Raw genomic sequence first — 22,252 nt, forward strand, 5'->3', positions numbered from 1 at the left:
TCCACCACCTCGAAAACTTGGGAATAGTTTCTTCCAAGAATTTCCAGCTGACTCCCGACTTTTTAACTAACTTCTCCTACACTCCACCCCTTTCTCTTAGTTTTTTTTTCGTGTCTCTCTGTGTACGGAGAAATAAAGAGCCAGACGACTTGCCACGACACCGTGAGATCATGTTTCTCTCTCTCTCTGTTTCGGAAGAGCATTAAGCGGTGGAGTGGAGCGGGGGATAGTGGATTATTATTTTTCGGCGAACCACTGACTGTGGAAATAGTTTTGCGTCCCTTGCTGGGAAAGCTTAACGAAGCGAAGGCTCCCTCCGTTCGTGAAAATGGGAGAGGAAGTTGGAAGAACGCTGCTGGAATAGTTTGACTAAGTTTCGTCGCTCGTGTCATCGTTTACGGGTTTTGGCTATTGTGGATATTTTCGAAAGAGTGATTTTTACTGAAACACTAAAAAAAGCCGTAAACGACTTTAGAATCAACTAAAGCAGTGTTTGAGGGTAGATTTTTATAAAAAAATAATGAAGACGTTATTAATTATGTTTTTGATGGGATCTAAAAAACCAATCCTCATTACTTAAAGACATATCAATGCTGGTAAACTTTACTGCTCATAGTTGTTAAGAAAAAGTTTTATTTATAAGAGGTACCTTGTACGTGGTGCTCAGGTGGTATCATGTTTTTTTATATTGGCCAGGTTTTACTGAAATTAAAGACAAATATTTCATTACCACAGAAGGTTAGCAAAAGAAATGTTTGAGGCTGGTCATTATTTATTAAGGACGGAATTTTTCACAATAGAACTAAGAACAATTCAAAATCTTTTTAATACAACCATGATGTGATGGTCTCTTTTACCCTTTTTTTCTCAAGAAGAAGATAGTCGGCAACTCCAATGACACTTAAATTACTGTTTTCAGAGGATGAATATACTTTTGCATGTGTGGACATACACACTGCTGTACTGAACAGAGTGAACTGAAACGTGTAAAATTGAAACACGAACGTTGTTGGGTTTCAATCTTTATCTTTACATGAACAAACCTTAGCTTTGAGGAACATTTGCCTTTTGGTTTATTCGTGTGATTCATGGTGAGTTTCGAGACAAAAATTAGTTCTCGCAACGGTTTCGCACACGCAAGAAAATTTGAGAATTAATCAGCATTCCATGAGCACCTCAACAAAACTAACATCACCTGGTCTTCGTGAGAAATCCGTCTCTAATAAGCGAGCCAATCACGATCCCAATTTCCCATCTTTCGAGTCATCAGCAAATCCGATAGTCTTCCAATGAAGAAAGCTCATCTGCGCGTTTCCGAAAAATCCCGCCACGAGCATCCGAGAGGTTCAATAGGCACTCGCGTCTCCCCGCGGATATCCGCTTTCTTTCCGGATATCGAAGAACTGCAAATCCCCATCCATCCCAGGAAGGCAACCCCATTGTCTCCGAACTTTCTCCCTTCATCCATCCTTCGGTGAAAAGAGGAGAACACGAGAGGAGGGAGTAATATCGCATTATGCCACGCAAGGCTAATGGAGATGCTAATTCCATTTGCTCTTCCCCACCAGCTATTTGACTATCTTCCTGGAACAGCAGCCTTCGAGCCGGTTGGGCGTTGATAGCGGCGCGTGGAAAGGAAAACGGCGAGCGGATACGGACCCCGGGGGGAAGAGTTGGTGATGGTGGAGGCACATGTGCGAGGAGCGGGTAATTACGGAGCAACGGGGAAGGAGGAAATAGTAGTCGAGAGAAAAAGGGACAATAGTTGTAAGAGGGAGAAAAAAAAGAGTGAGATTGGGGTTGCGCTAATGATCGAGCGGAATACTGGAATTTGGGGAATTTTTCATGAGGTCATCAGTGAGCTCGTAAACGGACGTCTAATACGTGGAGAAAGTATTTTTACGAGGAGATTTGCAGAATTTTGTTGTAGTGTAAATTTGAAGGTGAATCCCTGTGAAGGATATACTTGAGCCGATACGGAGTTGACGTTGATTGCGCCGCCATTGTTGGACCTGTACATCCATAAATGCGAGACGCCTTGGGGAGATTATCGGGTATTCTGTCTTTGTGCGATTCCCTAATATCGTTAGAGATTACAGCCGAGTATTGACCAGCTCGAGCTTTGTGTCTAAGAGAATGAGTGAGATATATATTGTAGTTTGGAGCGATAATGCACATGTTTGAGTTTGAATCAATGCAATATTTATGTATTTTGTAAATGACTAACGAGCGTTTTTTTGTTTCTGATTCCAGGTGAGTCTCTAAAGCCTCTTGTACACGATAACCTACTGATCCTAAGAATCAATCTGTGAGTTGTCATATTTTTCTAAATTGATATAATGTGTTTTTTTTTCATGAATGTTTCTATGTCACTACCAGGAATTACGATTTTATAATTTTTTAAGATTTTTACACTTTTCAAGTCGATGGACAATTACTTTAAAAGTCCTTAAAAACCATTGTAAGTCATAAAAATGTTTCTTAAATTTTTAAAAGTGCCTTGAAAGTAATTATATTACTTCGAAATCGCAAGGAATAACAAGTGACTTCAACATCTTTCAAAAATTTTTAAACAGAATTTTTATCGGGAAGCCAAAGTGCACAGCTTTTATTGGTAGCGTTTACTCGCGTGCTCCTAAAAAAGATGGTACTCATTTACAAGGCATCAGTTACAAAAAATTGCCAATGATTCAGCGCGCTTGAAAAAATAAGTGACCACCCGACGAAGCATCGCTGAGTCTGGGAAATATATATATATATATACACACCGACGGCACGCGATCTCCACGCGAGACCTTGAATTTTCCATGGCTCACGCGATGTCGGCTTGTCAGAACAAACTACGTTTCGCGCCGAGAAATCACTCGTGCGAGCTTACTGCTGTTGTCGGTTGTCGACACCTCGTTCGAGCTTATGACGGTTATTGCACGCCTGTGCTAACCAAGTGTGATTGTCAATTCATGAGGTTTGTTTTTGGAGGAAAGCAATAATTTCAATAGAGTATCTCACGTGAATTCCCGAAAATGTTCGATAGTCTTATAGCCGTCGGAAACATCGTACCTGTATTATGACAGGAACGACGAGACACCACGGACCACGGGAGCCGCCGTTAAATTAATGATGCCGAAAGTGGAGAGCTTTCCAGCAGTCCTCCCAAAGAACAGGGGAATGCACTCAGGGACCGCCGTGAGCTGCTCTAAGTATCTTAAAGCGCTAACCCTGCGGCGAAGGGCTCTTCTGGTGTGGGATATGGAGGAGCTGAAGGAACCGACACCAAACGGGGGAGGGCCTAAATGCTTGGCCAACTAAATATCTTATTATCCCTCCCTTCGTCGTGCACTTACGTGCACGTGGACTTTGATGCAGTTGACGGGGGGGGGGGGGCAAAGTTTTCGAGCTTGTCGGTGACTGAATGGTATTTTCATTTGCATTCGTGAGTCGAGAATAGTGGACAAATATAATACTCATAAGCGAAAACGTTGATTTCTACTTTACGTAAAAGGGCTAGCTTGGTAGTGTTGATCTGAGTTCCAGAAACAAAATTACCGGGGAGAAAATTACCAAAACAGCGAAAACACTTGTAATTAGGCTAAGAGATTACCATCCAACTTCCAGAGAGTGCAAGGGGGGAAAAGAGCTGAGTGCTATTGCTGTATAATATCGATAAATTAGCCGCAATCCCCTACTCTCCCTTCGTTTGGCTCGTTTTTTCTTTCGCCGCAGACATACGCTGAAATTCCATTGTCGCTGGAACCACTCGCGCTCTCTTTCCGTCCACTTTTTTTCACTTACTTATCTCCTTTGCTAATAACGCTACGAGCAGTGGAGAGAGAAGGAGGAGGGGTCCACATTTTTGCATATGTAAACGTCCCTAACTTCTAATTAGCTCTCAGCTCTCGAGTGCTGAGCTGAAAGGTCTTTTCCATTTTTTTTTTTTTTTTTTTTTTATCTGATCATCCTGGCGTATGTAGGTGGAAACAAGCGAGAGCCTCGAACATGGACAAAAGAGGCAAACGAGCAGCCGGGATTTCCGACGTATTGTTGCCTCGTCCTTTACATCTCTTCTCCCCACGAAGGGGAATCCTTTTTTCTCCTTCCGTGGTATTCTTTGGTAATTTTTCCGTGGATAAGTTGTTCAAGTGGACGTGGAGGAAGCTTTTGACGTTGGACTATTCAAAATGTGGGCTGATAATTCCTGAAAGGGAAATGTTTACGTTGGATGCACGTGCATGTCATGATGACTGTACGATTAACGTTGTTTTAAAACCTGTACCTACATTAAGGTGATATCAATAAGTTACTTGAAAATCCACTACTTAAATGTATTCCTTTAAAAAGTTGTGATGGCAAAATTGATAAGCTTAAAATTTTGTTGAAACTAGATGTATTTGACGTAAAAAAAGCTTAAAAATGCTGTGTTACATGTAACAGACAACTCGAATCTGTTAATAAGAGTTGTACCATTTGTAACGATTCATTTTCATCAATAAAAATAAGCTGTACCTCTCTAGGACACCTATGATGAACAAAATATTTAACCATTATTGTGTCCAACTGCCAAGTGCTGTTTTTAAGTGGTTGATTTGCATATCGTTTGGAAGAAACTATACATGGACGAATGGTATACGTGATGAGCTGGAGAAATAACCCATTTTAAATCTGACAAATTATGTGTTCATCTGACTTCAACAAATGGCATGGTTTTTATGTTAAAAATAAATGCAAATAGCTGCCGAGGCGTTAAACACCCCATCACAAGTTTGCGAGTGTGATTAATTCCATGCAGCCTTGTTTTGCCATTTTTTTTACCATTGATTGTTTTAAAAACGATAAGTATCCAAAGCATTTTATGAAAAATTACAATACCGTTATTTCAACACATTTTAATTAACAGTGTATAAAACCGATTCACGGTGTTAGTACGACATCAAACCCTCGGCAATTATATACCAATGAGCAATCCCACAGAAAATAAAGAAGCATTTTAATCAATTACACGCGTAACACCGATAAATTCGCATTATCACGCCAACCTTTTTCCCTTTCTCTTCACCCATTAATTACCGAAGCATACGCATAGCCCCGGAAAAAAAAGAGGTACACCTTCACCTCACTACGGCAATCCAGCGAATTACATAGCACACCAGTGGAGGCAGAGGAGCGTGGGCGCGTACTCCCTCCCTTGGAAATTCTTGTCGGCGCGAGGAAAAATTGCTTTCCGATATTGGATTCGCATCGTGGCGGCGCCCGCGCACCGTCGACGTACAGCCGCATTTCGAATGACGCCGAAGCTGTGTATACCTATCGTCGGTGACGGGCGAACGGACTCTTGCTTCGTTGTATACACATGTACGTTTCGAGCTTGAATTATTGATGGCTACGCGGGAGCTCGAAAATTGACGCTCTTAGTTTGCAATTGTTTTGAATGTATCGTACAGTCGCTGGGAGGGGGATTTTTCCTATTCCTTTTTTTTCACGAATTGTGAATACTCAATGAAGAAAATCGGATTAAAAATATTTTCGCCCATTAATAAGTGTGGAAAAATATTTGTACCGTGATTTTAAGCGATTGAAAATCTAATTGCCGAGTTATTCATAGAAAAATACAATCTTTACAGTTTAATCGAGTCTTAAAAACTAATAACAAGATTACATTTATTCAGTGTTCGTTTTATGTATTATAGACGAATAATATCCTTAAATTTACGTGACATATGCATGGATATCAATGCAGTTGGTTTTATAGTGGAAATCTTGTTTATTGTTTGCAGTACTCCATGTACCTTCTTAATTTTTTCTATTTAATACAAGTTATACGTGAACCAGGGGAATTAGTTAACAAACTTTCTCTATTAAAATTTTATTTCGATGACTGAAGATGAAAATATTCTTTATTTATGCCAGAAAACTATAAATAAATCTCACGCAGGAATATCTTGAGCGAGGGCGGAAAGAAAACACCACCTTGTCGTCATTTTCCACATGTTTACCCTCTAATGTAAAAAAAAAAATTAACCACGATTCTTTTGTTTTTTTAAGAAGGCGTTTAACACCTCCCAACACTCTTGACCACAAAATAAACGAAACTTAAAATCTGATAGCCCTCTACCACTTTATTAAGACCTCAGCCAAAAAAAAAAAAAAAAAAACACAAAGAATCTCAACCACATAATCAAGTTTCAGCAGAACCCCCAGAGTTGTCACGCAAAAATAAGTCCTCCAAGAGGAACCGCAGAGAGCAAGTGTCGAGTTTCCCCGGCCACAGTAGCCTCGGACACAAACACACCGAGCAAGTCGTGTTTTCTCCTCGGCGACCTTTTCCCTCCTCCCCCCTTAGTCTCCTCGCCTGCCCAAAAACTCCCAGGAGCTGCTACAGCTCACTTGAGAAAGGCCGCGTCTCTCGGACTCTATACACATCTCCCACCCACCCACTCTCTCATTCATTGCCCAGTTAAGCGGCACTTTGCCCTGAATATTCATAGCCACTCCTCTCCCTCTGCCACCAGCTTTTGAAACCACTCGTCGGGTAAATATCGCCTCGGCAAAAGTTTGCCCTTACGCCCCTCCTCCCCCTACCCACCACTGCCGCTGAAGCTCAAAGTGCTTTGCCGAGTTTTCGGGCTTTCCAGCCGATGTATACGCTCTCGCGTGTGTCCGTCCACGTATGTGTGGTGCCTGTCGGACGCGAAAATCAAAGCAATCTGCGAGCAGGCCCTTTTCACCTATGCATCATCGATCTCCCCGCCGAAAATTCTCCCTCACAAAGTACAACCTACCTTGTATAAAACTACAGCTCTGAATCTTTGCAAAAACGCCCAAAGGGACCCCCATAATTTCTCTTCGAGACAGAGACGCGCGAGGGCACCGAAGACACGGTCGGTCCTCAGCGCATTTGCATTTGACGTGGCCTCAAGATGTCCGCGAAATTTCCCGTGAAATTGCGTTACAGCACCGCGTATGTACGTAAGCGCCCTCGGCTTGGGGGGAAACGCAAACATATGAAGGCCCTTTTGGATCTAGTGTTTGTCTCCGCTGGTCTTTATGAGCGCTGGACCTTCTTGTTTCTCTTTCTCCCCCGCTTGACTTTGGCGCCGGTCACAAGAGTACGTATAGCTTGATGGATGTTTTCTTTCTCGGATAATTGTAAGTGAGTCCGGAAAAATTACAGGCAGTAGCCGATTTCAAAGATACTCCAAACGATAAGATAGATGTGTGTTCTTCCTCGAAAAATTGACTCGCAAGTGATTGGAAGTTTTTTGTTGGTCGTGTGATTGATAATTGATAAATTTACAAGTGACGTGAGACGAAGAAATTATTCATTAAGTTCTTTTAAATGAGTTGGAAAAAAGTTGAAAAAGTCTTGACTATGATCTTGGAACGATGAAATATCTTGCGTGGATTTGGAAGAAAATTGTAGAAAAAAATTACGTTATTACGTTTTCTTTTGGTAAAAGAATTAAAACCTTTGAGGTTGCCGGGACACACAAGTTTGCGAGGACAGGAAAGGAGAAAACCATAAAAGAATCCCATTCCCTTCCTCATCTTTCGAAAGCGTCGAAGGTTATACTTCTCCGTACCTATAACCTCGTAACGAGAAACCTCGTATTTCTTTGCGTCGTGGGAAAATAAGAGAACTGCACCTGACGCTGAGGAAGAAATAGAGGCAAGGATGAAGCACGCGAAATCAAAGGAGAGCTCCTGCTCTCAATGTCAACTGCTCAAAAGAACAATTTCTCCCGAGTCAGCGAGTGCTTATATATACACGAGAAATCTGATACAATGGCAGAGTTCAAAAGGGCAGACGCAGAGAGAGGGAGGATAAGATACGCCGAGTATCAAAAGAGGGACGGGAGGAGAGTAATGGAAACGTCGCAGCATCGACTAGAGGAGACGCTAGGCACTTTGAGCTAGAGTACAGCGGGTGTATATATGCGCATAAAGGCCGGGTCGTAAAGTTCGTCGGGCGCGGTGACTGTCACGCGATTGCTCTGCGATTACTTACTCGGGTGGTATGCTAGTGCCTATACTCTCTCTCTGTCTATGTTGTAATAAGACGAGCCGTCTTCGAGAAGTGCCGCATTGTTACTGAGTGCGGAGTTCAGGTGCGTGTTAAGTGTTGACTAGAATTAGATTGGTGAGTATGTTTTTGTAAAAATTTAGAGCTGAAAAAGTTATTAGGAGCTATGGCGATCATTTTTACGCGTTAAGTAGTACAAGGCTGTTTTGGTCGGACTTGGGGTTATTTCGTTGCATTTTATCTTCTTCGCTAGTATCGGTATTTTTGTCAAAATTGGTGCTGAATAAGACAAGGAAATATATTGCGATTGTTTTAACATGTTCAGTAGTACAAGGTCGTTTTGGTCAGACTTGAAATGTTTTTACATTTGAGTATCACTTTTTTGCTGATTTTAAGCAGTGTTTTTGCGACAGTTGGTGATAGAAAATTAACTGGAATCTATTGAGAGTATTTCATCTTATTAAGTAGTATAGGATCGTTTTAGTCAGACTTGGATTTTTTTCGTTTAATTTTCACCTTTTTCTGATTTTAGCGTTTTTGTCAAATATGTGCTGAATAAGTCATGGGTAACGATATTGATTGTTTTAATGTGTTCAGTAGTAACAGGTCGTTTTGGTCATACTTAGAGTGTTTTGGAAAGTTATTTAGAGTTCGTGTTAATTTTCACTATTTTCTAATTTCAGTATTGGGAAAATTATTGCTGGATAAGTTATGGGAAACTGTTGCAATTATTTTAACAGGTTCAGTAGTACAAGGTCGTTTTGGTAATACTGAGAATGTTTTGGAAAGTTATGTGAGTGTTTTATCTTATCCAGTAGTATAAGATTTTTTTCTGATGTCATTATTGTTGTTGAAATTGGTGGTGAGTTAGGAATTGGTGGTGAATAAGTTAGGACGATTTATCACGATTGTTTTAACGCGCCAAGTAGTATAAGATCGTTTATGTCTGACTTGGGCTGTTTTTTCACTCAACTCTTACTCTTTCGCTAATTTTGTGATGAACATTTTTTTTCTTTTTCACTAATTTTAGTGAGTTGTTCCAACAAATAGTTTAATACTGTTTCTATTGTTGTGACTATTGGTATCTCAAATATAAGTTATAAAATGTAGCCAGGTAGTTGATGCGGTCGTATTAGTATAGTAGATATTCAAAGGTCAGAAGGAGTTAATATTCGTCTCAGTCGAGAAGATTTAAATTATGAAAGAAAAGCTTTACTCTAACGCAACAGTAAACTCGAAGCAAACTCATTCCTTCTTTAAACAGAATGCTGAAGCAAACAAGAAAAAAATAAAAACCACTAAAACCAGTCACATGGGAAAATATACGGCAAAACAAAAGAACAGTGAAAATAAAAGGGAATAAAACTCCGCTGAAAGAAAGCAGCAGCAGCAGAAGAGTACGCATATACACGAGCTGTAATAATATCTTACCTTATTACTCTCCGTGAAATCCCTTTCAATAAAATTTCTTTCCCCCTTCTCCCCCTTACTTTCATTGCTTCTTCGGGCGAAGGAACGACTAGCGCGCAAATCGAGCGAGACGTCATAGCCGAGAGACGCAGTAAAAGCCGGAGATAAAGGAAAAGGGAGAGGAGGCCTGCGTGTGGTGAGATGTAGGAAGGGGGTGGAGGGAAGTCGCTGTCGCTGAGCGAGAAGTAAATGCTCTGCCTCCCTTTTCGTCTTTATCGGGGGACTCTGCGTTGATGTGAAATACTAAAAATAAAAGGGCTCTGGGCTGGGAAGGTGCGTGGTTGGATTAGTCTCCCTATAGCGCTCACTGGAGAGTGAGTTCAATTTTTTTTTTAGGTGGGTGATTTTGACTTTTCAATCAGTCGGAAGTTTTGATTAATCGTAAAAAAGAGGACGAAATTTTCAAAGAGTTCAGTCAAATTAAACTCCTTATCAACTTTCTCCTTTATAATGACTGTATATATTATTAGTCTACACTATTTTTTTACTGTCTAACGATATATATAGTTTCGACAAATTATTGTATCTACTTTCAGTTAAAATTAAATAAAAGTTTCTCATTGCATCGGCAATTTCTATGGTTATTTTTTTACGAAAGAGATAATAATAATAATAATAATAATCGTACTGATGACAGCTCGAGCAAACAACAATGACCGGTCTAATTGACTTTGTTTTTTCAGCGAAAGAAATTTTTCGCTTCACCCGGTTGGTACACAAACACGGGGAGAAAAATCAAAAACTACGGGACGCACTCGGATTTTCAAGTGCATCTACCTTCAAAAACAGTTTTTTTTTTTTTTTTTGCGAGGCAAAGCGAGTCACTAGTGCTACTTTTGTTGCGGAATATGTCGAGAGAGAGCTATACTCTTTTTTCGTTCTGCTTCTCTTGTAGCGCGTCTACCAAAGCCTTTTATAATTAGAGTTTTTGCCAGTGGGCTGTTGGTTACTCTGTACTTTGCGAGGCGTTTTAAACTGGAAACGTGTTTTGAATATTTTTTTTTTTGTTACATCAGATTTTTTGCGTTCTCTCTCCATCTTTCTTACTTTGCAGTCGTGTTCAAAAGTTTGTGAATTAGAGGGCATTTTGAAAAATTTTGTTGTTGTTTCGTTGCATCATTGGGTACCATTGTTGGAATGCTGAACAAAGTTTCTTCAATTATTAGTTCATTTCAATAAAAAACGTACATAGACATTAGGTTTAAGTCTTTGTACATTGTAAAAACTGTAGTTGCATTCAAAAGTGGATTAACCAATACGTCACGATGCGGTACATTTTTTAAAATAAAATCTGTTCGTAGTCAACAATTGATTTTGTCACAAAACTTGTACTTAAGCATTAAAAAAAATTTCTTTTACAATTAAAAAAAGTTATAAATTATATCTTGTAATGGAGAGAGTCTCGAAGAAAAGAGGATTATAATTGTCATGAAAAAGTAATTAACTGAATTTAATTATCTAAAAAAGTAAATTACGCCCTTTTTTCTGAAAACACTTTCATACCGTATGACAAGCCACACTATATTTTCTTTATTAAATTTCGTTTCCAAGAGCTCGAAAATCCATAAAATAATCGTACCAGCTCTTAGCCCAACCATCCAAAGGACGATTTTTCTCCCGGACTTACATTAGGACAAATCTTGACGTGAAACACAGGCATGGAAAATTTTTCAAAAACGCCACCCCGGCACATCCTATCTGTGCAGCAGAGCGAAAAACTTGGATGATAATTCAAACGCGAGTTCACCGCGAGCAAGGCCGGGGGTGCACGGAGGAAAAAAAAAAAAAGGTGCAACGAGCACGGCACAACGGCAGAAAACGCAATAACGCGAGCGCGAAAGTGACGGACGCACGCGCGAACGAGCGAAATAGACTGCTAGCATGAGAATAAGAAGCGCAAAAAGGGGGGTGGGGGTAGGAAGACGAGCCGAGTGAAAAATGAAGGAGAGCCCGTGTCTCTGTCGCGTCGCGTAGCGCGCCGAGGGATGTATGCAGGCTGCATAATTTACGAGCGCCTCGTCTTTTCCGCGCCCCTGCGCTGGGGACGAATGTTTTCCCATATTTCCTTGTTCACGGGAATTTTTACGCTACCATGGCGTGCGTAAAAACTATCGGCTGGCCTGTACTTACACTGTTCCACGGGGGTGGGAATGGGAGATTGCGAGTATTATTTTTTTTCCCCGGCTTTGTCCTTTTGATGCACGGGCCGGTTGAGCGTTACCTTAGCACTCACGTTTACGTTGATTCAAATCCATTCTCTATGATGGTACTCGAGAAATTGTTCAACTTCTAGGAATATAACTCTTTTTAATCATAATGACATCATGTCAACGGTTTATTCTCCATTTATACCATTAACGACGTCGCGCACTCGATTAGATATGAAAATTATATTTCATAAATTATACAATGGTTATTCAATTTTTTTTAGAGAAAAACTATAGAGCAGGAATTGTTCAGCTTTTATGCATCTATAAAAGTTAATCTGATCAATAAAAAAAATAAATAAATAAACTCACCATACAACGTGACACGTTTGCCCAGTAAACCCAGTAAGCGTCACTTTAGAAGAGTCTTTTTTCTTGCGATATTCTCTTGATAATTTCATTGTATACTCATATTAAGAACATTGGATAATCTGTTCAACAGAAAGTTCATTAAATTTTACAAGACACAAGTACAGAAAATCCTAATTAAAATTTAATCCAGCATCATGATCACAATCTATCATTTTTTTATCAATAACTTACTTATTAGGGTGCCGTTAAAATAGTATAAGAACTTTGAAATTCTCATGTACGAAATTACTGTATTTGCGGTAAAGGTAACACTTTAAGGGCATTACTAGAAGTAAAAAAGTACTGTGTGTCGGTAAGATTTTCTTCTATTGTATAAACCGAACATTATTTCCCCTTAAAGTAGTTAAAGTAACACCTACGCAACACTTATCAAGTCGAACATAAATCGTCGTCTTTTTGATATCAAAGTCCTGATCACCGTAATCCTTCAGATATTAGTGGCAGCTCTATCGATGGACGATCAGCAGTTGGTCCAAGACATTGGGTAGGGTAGTTTTTATCTTGCCTTAGCCAAGAACAGCCGCAATACAATGCTCTTTTGGACCCTGCCTTTTGTGGAAAATTTAGTGGTGACACTTTGTCTCAGTACTTACTTCAGTAGACTCTAGAGCTTAACAAGCACAACTTCTACAGAGTAGTGGTCTTTGCTGAACGACTGAATAATATAGTAGTTCGAATAATCGAACATTAAGAATAAGTTTTTACTGATGTTACTACGTTTTACTAGTTACTTGAGTTGTGAGTACCAGATTATTTAGCACCTCTATGAATATTTAAGGTCACTTATTAATTGGATAAACTTTTACGTTACCACTTGCGTATTAGGTACCGTGTAAGGAAAATTGTTTAGCACAAAAAAATATGTTTTGCGTGTACGTCCACGTAAAACAACTTATAATGATGATTTACAAGTAAAAAAAAAAAAAAACATGTTAAAAGAAACGTTATCATTACTTCCGGAAACGGCAATATTATCTTAACTGCCTCAAATTGCTCAAAAGTTTATCTCTTTAACGAGGAAAATCGATGTGCTAAAATATTGTTTTTGTTAAAATCGTCTTGAGAAAATTTTTAAAATCTGTCTTTAGACTCGTATTGGAATGACGAATAAATTAAGCGCCCTAAAACAAATTGAAAAAGAGAGTATCTTCTTAAAATTAAACTAACTTAAAGAGCTCTAGTTATCGTATTTTCTTTCTGCACATGTAACAACTGCCATTCTTAAAATAATTTCCTTAGTCATTGTGGTATTTTTGTGCAACTTTTTTTAGAACGAAGTTCTTTATGTCGCGTTACTCGGGGGGCTGGAATTTTAAAACCGACAGATTTTTTTTTTTTATGGAATTAATGTAATTATTGCGTAATACCGTTTTAAAAACTTATATTGTCTGTTATTTTCCTTCCTCGTAAACAGTAAATAATAGCACTAGATCGTTAGGGATGTAACTTAATCATTGCATTTTTGGTTATAAATTTTGTAACGAGAGGAAAGAGAAAATCTGCAATAGTTATGCTCATTGTATTACAATGAGTACCATAACTAATTTATATGACGATCTAGTTTGTCGCAATGTTTTTGTTGATCCATTCATTGAAGTATGACACTCGAGCAAACACCGAAGGGGGTTGGCCACAGTTCACCGGTCCCCAAGACACTACACCAATGAGTATCTTCAGGTCGCTGTAATACGTAACCAAAGGACCACCAGAATCACCCTGAAAGTAAAGATTAGCTTCATTCAACGACTTTTCAATTGAATATAGTTTTGAATATAAATTTGCAATCAATACCGGACAAGTGGCCTTGCCAAACGATTGCGGCCCGCAGCAGAGATTCGTCTCACCAACAAGACTTTTGACCATACTCTGACAAGTTTCACGATCGATCAGCGGTAGATTGACCGCCTGCAGACTCGATGATCCCGAGTTGGTATTATTCGAAATCTTGCCCCAGCCGGAAACTACCCCCTCACCCACAAACTCGGTGTTCGGAGGTGCAATGGCCACGGGCTGGACGCGTTGGGTAAATTCGAGCAAAGTCTCAAGTTTGATGAGTCCCATGTCGTACGGACCTACTTTACCGCTGAAATGATTGTTGGTACGTACTAATGTTTGAATTGCTTCATGAAAAAATGAGCAAAAAAACACTTACTTGTCCACGTATTTTTCGTGCGTTATGACTCTTGCCCACACCGAGGATTGTTCGTCCACTTCCTTTTGATCGAGATTGATCTTTCCAGCTTTGACCAAAAAAACTTTATCAGGATATTGTTTCTTCCTTGAGGTACAGTGAGCCGCAGTCAATACCCAGTTGGGTCGGATGATACTGCCACCGCAGAAATGGCTGGCCTTGGCTGCAGTCGAGCCCATCTGTAGACTCACTTGATACGGAAACTCGCCGGGTTTCGCATTGCGACCACCGGCTATTAGGGGCTTGATTCCCTGGAGGACGGATGATACACCTGTAATTTCTGCAATTTTTTTTTGTTTGGTTATGATCTAGTGCTGTAGTTGTTTGGAATCCAAGGAAAACAAAAAATATGTCTCTTAAGGACCTCTATGAGATTTTTCTCTCCAAGCCATATTGAGTTAGTTTTCATCAGAAAATCCATTGCCTGCAAATTAATAATTGACATGTGTCTGTTGTTAAGAAATCCATACTGTTGTTGTTTTCTAATTCACATGTAAACTGTTCATTTGAGTGATAACTATTAATGGTTGTTATCAATTTTTAAGTTTGACTTTCTTCTGTATTAATAATTGCATCGTTGACGTAGTTGTCGTAGAAGGCAGGTATAATTTTAAATATTTTTTTTAACCAAAAAATAGTGGAGAAACGGGAGAATCTATCGGGGTTATGCAAATTTTTTTGGGAGAACTGGTTGTTCATGTAAGACCAAATTCAAAGGGATATGGAGAAAACGATTTTCTTATAGAGACCCAGGATTGAGTTTTGGAAAAAAAATTTATGTGTATATTTGTCTTTGATTTTCGCAAAAATACATTTTTAATATTAAGCTTCACTAATCAAAATTCACTAATATTTAAAATAGGGAATACATACTCTGCAGTAAAAATATGACATCTAAAAATATTGCACGCACAGTTACAAGGGCCCACGAAATGGTTGAAAAGTTTCATTGGCAATGAATTATATTAACTAAAATCAAACTTAAAGAAAAATAGATAAATAAATAAATTCTTCTGAAAAAAGTATAACTTAACACGCTTCTTTCAAGTTTGAGTAACATCATGAACCTTTCTGATTACAATATTTTTTACATCTTCCTTAGTCTAATACCAGCAAAAATTTTATTTTTCCCTTGCTACGAGATATTATACATTATCAACATAATATGCAATGTTTTTTTTAAGTAGTAAAAAAAGTAAAAGTCTTCTGTGAATTAAAAAGTGTATGGCTTTTTTTCTATCTTCAAAATAAAAAATTGAAAGTTGTAAGTGATAACACAGTTTTTATTTACTCCAATAGCAAAATAAAAAAAGATAAAAAATTTATAAAACATTTCTACAAATGACAGACAAAAACTAGTTAAAAATGTTGTGTTCAGTATTCAACATAAAAATAATAGAATATCTTAAGATGTAACTAAAAAAAATTACACCAGCGATATAATTCTATAAAATAGAAATTAAGCATTTTTAATATACTCCAGCGATTAAAGCTTCGACAAAACTCCAATAAAAAGTCTAAATATTACTCACCTGCACTACAGGTCACCAAAATGCACGTGATGACTAAACAAGTGATATTCATGTTACAAGTTTGATAGACTGACAGTCTTGCTGAACTCAAATGTGGCTATTTAAAGGCTTTATACTTAGGGAAACTCTTTTCGATGCGAATAAAAAATAATTACGCAACTGTACAAACACTGACCCATTAAACTTAGCATATTAACCGTATTTTATTTTTCCCCGTGTAATAATTAACGCGGTTATGCGTGCTTTCTAATTTTTTGTCTGGCTACTTCTTTTTATTTTTTATTTTAATTTATCTCAAACACAACACGAAAACTTTAGCTGATTTCTGTTGTTGATAAAAACTCTTGCCTCGGAAGCACATTTTGTGTCAGCATATGCAAACAAAAGTTAATATTATAACAATGAAATACTTAATATGCAAATCGATGAAAAAAAAATTGATTAATATCTGTAAGCTTCTTGAACTTGAAACATGTACTTGCGTTACAAAGGATAAAGTAAAAATTTTGATACAATAATAAGATATGTTCCTATCAACTTGTTAATTTTTTAAATAAGTATCCTCAATTTAATTGATATGAAAATTATACGAGGTATTATATACACAATTTTTTTCACACAAAACTCTCTGTAATATTACAGAAATAATAAATTATTGTTAACCATTTAGACATCGTTTAAAATCTGATATTTCATGGCCAAGAAGAACAAAAAGTACGAAACAACAGGTCATAATGTTTTGAGGGTTTTTAAACATGACGACTGCAGCAGTAAATTATGAGTCAACATCACAAAAGGCTTAACCACACCATGATCGTCTTAAAAGTATGGTTTTCACGTAGTTAAAATTATTGTAGAAATGTAATCGTTGACAAAATGAAGATTGCTTTTCCAAAATTTTTTCTAACTTTGATAAACAAATCTTGCAGTAAGCAATTCCAGCAGCTTACGAAGTACAATATTTGTTAATGCAAGTTAATTGAAAAAGTAATTACCTGTAGTGTTGGATGTAACTTGGATGTAATCAAACAGCGAAAATAGAAGTGAGAGTTATACAGAAAGAGAAATTTGAAGGGATCGGTAATCAAACACATACACAAAAATACGGGAACACAGACGAGAAAATATCATAGAGGAAAAAAGCACCAACAATACTGTTAATAACTTATAACATCGTAACAAACAGTTTAAAAAATAGATTTAAAAAAAAGTATGAAAGTAAAAGATGTAAAAAACAAATCTTTAGAGATGGAGATCAATTTAATATTTTATCTGTCGGTTTTATAAATTCATTCAAACAAAAAAAAATTTCATTAAGGTCATGTAATTGTACTGATAAGTTTCAAATTATAAATTTTCCACTGTAAAGTTTTCTCACAAGACTAAGATTTGCTAAATCCTTAATAATAACTCAAGAAAAATCTTAAACATTTTTAATTCACACAAAGCTTTTACCAGAATGCATTTGTAAAAATTACCATTCCAGTATCAAACAGAAGAATACACAATACGATCGTATTTTCAAATACAATGAAAAATTGCGATCATCTAATTTGTAGCCATTTTGTTATTGATCCAATCAACAAAGTATGACACTCGAGCAAAGACCGAAGGTGGTTGGCCACAGTTTACTGGTCCCCAAGACACTGCACCAATGAGTAACCTAACATTGTTGGTGTACGCTACCAAAGGACCACCAGAATCACCCTGAAAATAAAGATACATTTAACAGTTTTCAAATTGCACAGACCAGTGAGCACAACATCTTTAAAAAAAAAATACATTAAAACAGCCATACCGGACAAGTGGCCTTGCCAAACTTTTCCGGTCCGCAGCAGACATTGGTCTGATCGACAGTCGCACTGACCATACTCTGACAAGTTTCACGATCGATCAACGGCAGATCGACCGCCTGCAAAATTCCTCGTCCCGAGTTGGGATCATTTGTAGTCTTGCCCCAGCCGGAGACTGTCGCACTACCCTCGAACTCTACATTTTGAGGAGGAAGTTGAACCGGCTGGATGTCTTGGGTGTATAGGAAAGGCGTCTGGAGTTTGATGAGTGCTATGTCGTACGGACCTACTTTATCGCTGGAAAAAGTCGTTGGTAGGTGTTATATTTTAAAAGTGGAGGAAAAAAACGAACAAGAAACACTTACTTGTCCACGTATTTTTCGTGCATGATGGCTTTCGCCCACACCGAGGATTGTTCGCCGGCTTCCTTCTTCCTGAGATCAGTTTTTCCAGCTTTGACCAAGAAAACGTTTTTGGGATATTTTTTCAGAAGCGCCGTACAGTGGGCCGCCGTCACTACCCAGTTGGGATGGATGATACTGCCACCGCAGAAATGGCTGGCCTTGGCTGCAGTCGAGCCCATCTGTAGGCTCACTTGATACGGAAACTCGCCGGTCCTGGAATTGCGACCACCGGCTATTAGGGGCTTGATTCCCTGGAGGACTTCTGTGATTCCTGAAAATTTTCTGTTTGATTATTATCGTATATAAGTCGTCAACCTGAATGGAATTGAGACTAACATGATCTTGAGAAAATGTGTCTCTGGAAGCCGTTCTAGGATAAATATCAATCAGTCGGTAAAAAAAACTTTTTTATTTTGTGAACTGCTTGGGAGTCACCTGAAATTCATGTACTAACAAAAAATAAGTTTTCTTGTAAATAACGTTTGAAAAAGAATTTCAACAAGCCTGATATATCTTCAAGTGATTAATCAAATGTTTAATAATTGTAATAATAATAAAAATAATAATAATATTAAAAACTGCCATTAGTTTCAAAAAATAAATTTTCTTTCGTTTGTTCAAAAAAAGGCAAATAGTTTTTCTTATGAAACCTCAAGTTTCTTGAACAATTAATAAAAAAATATACACTATGAACTATTAGATATCGCAGTTTGGATTTTATGAAAAAACACGTCATTCAGTATTTTATTTATAAATAAACTAGTGAAGTTTTATTACTTATTTTAGTAGATACGAAAAAAATTATATCAAACGTAACTTTTTATATTTAATACAATGGATATAAATTTTGAAAAATAACTTTTTTTTCTTAAGAATTAGTATTAAAAATTTTAATTAATAAAATGAGATGAACTGCTATGTACGTGTATGATTTTTTTATTCCAAAAAAAGTCATTAGTTCTTGCAAAAAATCTTTATTAAAAAGGAAATTATACTATACAAAAAAAAATGAACACCATCTGGTTTATATTTTAAAATTAAAATTTTAGTTATTAGTTTTTCTAAATAATTACTAAATTTGACAAGAAATAAAGAGCAAACATTTTTAGACATATCTTACAATGTCATGGGTTTTTGTTTGTCATCGTGGTCGTTAATGTTGGTGAAAAAATTTTAAATATCATACTATATAAATAATTTCGAAAACATTAAACATCCTCTTTTTAAATATCTTAACAACAAAGTTTACTTTGAACTGTAACCACAGCCAATCACTACTCACCTGCATTGCACGTCGCCAAAATGCAGGCAGTGACTAGAAGAACGATATTCATTTCACGCACTAGTGAGAGACTGTCAGTTAGTTCGAACTGAAATATAAGTATTTAAAGGTTTTGTGTTTAAGGATATTTTTTCGGGTGTGAATACACAACAAACACGGAAACGATCAATCGTTTGAACATAATAATATTTTATACTTAATTTTTCCCGCTTGTAACGATTACAACTCTTTGACGTATTTTCTTATTTTTCATGTAACTATCCATTTTCATTACGTTATTACTTCAATTTATCGCAAAGCAGCACATATATATCAAGTTATTTTTTTTTTTTTTTTATAAAACTAACATTGCGGAAAAGCTACTTAGCTGTGGTGGTATATGCGTGTAAAAGTTAATATTACTTGCGTAAAACAGTCAGTACACGCTCTAATTCGATAAAAGAACTTATGTTGGATCACACATATGTTTATTGTTGAATCTAACAATCATTTGTTGGATTCAAATTTCGAGGATAAGTTATAATTTAAATTTATCGAAGCACTCATTGAATTTGGAATGAGATATTGGAACTTACTTGACAATTATAAGTGCAACATTGTACTCTCATCTACCTTTCTTCTTTTACATTGAAAACAATTTTTTTTCACGATCAAGTAATTAATAAACTGTATGTAAAATCAGTTAAAAATTACGTTGTTGTTGAATGAACCAATTTATTGTATAACAGTGGAATTTGTGATATGGTCAATCAGAAAATTTAACGAAACCGTTCTTCCGTTTTAATTTTAACTGGAAGTACATAAAATTATTGGGAGGAAAAACTATACAGTAAAAATTAGCTTGTTAATTAAGTTTTTTTATTTTATTCTGTAAAATAACGAATCGGATCAGTTTGACTATTCTTAGCAGCGATAAAAAAAAAGTAATCAAAATATTTTTGACCAACCATTTTACGTGCTTTTAAGCTTGAAATTAAAAGTAGAACAGTTTTGCTGCCTTTCCTACGATTAATATAACTGAATGTAAGGAAAAAACATAGTGCAGTTTTGCCTTGCCCCAAAGATTCGATGGCTTAATTTCCTCCAGTCTTTTTTGAAAGAATTTTCACCCATTTTGACAAAAATCATTTATTCAATTTTCAAGATTATCACAACTTTTGAGAAGCCAACACTTGAGCAGTTAGTCAAATCTACTAACCAGTTCTAAAGATCGGTGCAATAATTAATGAAAACATCCTTTCATCTCCAAACAAAAAGTCCCAAAAATAGCGATGTATAAGCTCGTGCAACGAAAATTGTGAATCAGCCGCTCTGATTTTTCAACTGCGTGCCCCATTTCCCGCGAGTCCAAAGGGATTTAAGCCAAATCGAGCTCCACGTTAAATTCACAAAGGTTTTTTCCCCGGCGTGCCCGAAAATATACCGCCACCGGCGCTTCGGAATTTCAATGGTCGAGGGGAAAAGCCCAATAAAATAAATTCGAAGGGAGGGCCGCTCTTTGTGCCAGGGAGGCCCGCGAAGATAAATAGTCACTCTCGCAGCTGGACGTTAATAGAACGGCCCTCTCTCGCACGTGCACGCGCGGCACCACACCATGTTGCATTTTTTTCCGCTCTCCCGCGAGCCCTTGGTCGATGGGGCTGGAACTGCGAGATATCGAGGGATTGAACGTACTTTCGCAATTTTTTTTTTTTTTCTAGGATTATACTGGTGCAGGTCTTTGTTTTTTGAGTAAAGTGGATGGAGGCGTTGCGCGTGAACAGTCGCTGATAAAAATTTGGCGAGTCGTTCTCAAAATAGATAAAAGTGTTCGGTAAGAAAACAATTTCCGCGGGTAGAGTCCCAGGTGCGTAACAAGCGCTCGCCCGATGAATCCTCTTTTTTGTCGTTTTCTCGCCAATCGGGGAAACCTACCTTTTCTCCTCTCACCCAGTGGATCCCAAAACGCGTTCGTGAATTTACGAACCAGCAACGACGAAATGCACGGAGGCTCAGCTGGGGCCTCGTCTGTTTGGTACGCGGAATTGCCAATCCCAAGCGAGTTGCATTGAATTTCGGGCTCTTTCTGTTCCTCTATTTCCTTCTTCGATGAATATGTGCCGGAGGTTGGCTGGTTGCTGCGGAGGAAGGAAATTTCGAGCGATCCGCTTGCTGTTGTCTTCGGTTTAGCTGAAAGGTTTTTTTCTTTTTCTTTTTAACAACTTAATAAAACCATTGAGGAGTGAACTGCTTACTAGAATGTAAGAGAGGAAATGAGGCTTGCGAGGTTTTTTTATTTTTTTTATTCAACTTTACACTGATTTTGTTAGGAAATCGAAATAGTCATTTTGATGATTTCTTGCACATTTTTAAAAAGTGATTTCAAGCAAAAATTTCAAGAGGGACTTTTTCCAAAAAGTTCGTTAAATCTCTAAATAGGTTTTTTCTGGATCTAAAAATTTTATAAAAGCGCTTACAAACTTAATAATCTACAGAATTAGTTTTGAAAAAAAAATAAAAATGAAAAATCAGTTATTCCACAAAAATCATGGAAAATCGATGAAGAAATGATTAATTTTTGATAATTTCTAGTCGTTGTACATTTACAAAGTTCAAAAATACATTCAAGAGAAAAACTTTCACACCCAAGGTCTGCCTCAAAAATATTTACCATCAAAATCCTGTGGAAGTAAACAAACAAAATCCGAATGACGTTTGGACAAAGTCTCAAAAATCACCAACAGCCATCCAAAAACAAATCACTGATGATAATGAAACGTCAACCACACGAAAAAAAAAAATCCTCCAACCTGAACCCCATCACGCCCGTGCATACGTGGTGTACAATATCCATATACGCAAACGCACAAGAACGGCGTAACGACGACGAGCAACCCGAGGAGCAGCCGGACAACCCAAGAGCGAGAGTCACGTCCGCGTGTTTCCTGCATACGTGATGTTTTAGCCGGCGGCGGCCGAGTCATTAAACCCCGTCCCGTCCCCAT

General features: G+C 37.6%; 2 protein-coding genes across 3 annotated transcripts in view; one reads left to right on the forward strand and one right to left on the reverse strand.

Annotated features, from left to right (window-relative positions):
• bru3 (CUGBP Elav-like family member bruno 3) overlaps positions 1-22,252 on the forward strand; it is an 825,259-nt gene that overhangs the window by 572,853 nt on the left and 230,154 nt on the right. The window contains exon 4 of one of the 2 annotated variants that reach the window (XM_089595410.1): positions 2,254-2,308. The exons of the other annotated variant lie outside the window; for it this stretch is intronic. The gene's annotated coding sequence lies outside the window, so the exon portion shown is untranslated. The remainder of the gene's footprint in view (positions 1-2,253; positions 2,309-22,252) is intronic. 2 annotated transcript variants of the gene reach the window in all.
• Positions 13,430-20,381, reverse strand: LOC106641507 (transmembrane protease serine 9-like). Its single transcript, XM_089595452.1, has 8 exons — positions 20,325-20,381; positions 19,269-19,356; positions 17,948-18,257; positions 17,588-17,879; positions 17,343-17,496; positions 14,219-14,537; positions 13,858-14,149; positions 13,430-13,782 (listed from the first exon to the last, which is right to left on the reverse strand). The coding sequence occupies exons 1-8, from the start codon at positions 20,379-20,381 to the stop codon at positions 13,624-13,626; spliced, it is 1,671 nt and encodes a 556-aa protein (XP_089451578.1). The 3' UTR covers positions 13,430-13,623.

Source organism: Copidosoma floridanum, unplaced genomic scaffold (genome assembly GCF_036245765.1).
Source record: "Copidosoma floridanum isolate Cflo_tuat_1 unplaced genomic scaffold, Cflo_Japanese_pri ptg000025l, whole genome shotgun sequence".
NCBI classification, from domain to species: domain Eukaryota; kingdom Metazoa; phylum Arthropoda; class Insecta; order Hymenoptera; family Encyrtidae; genus Copidosoma; species Copidosoma floridanum.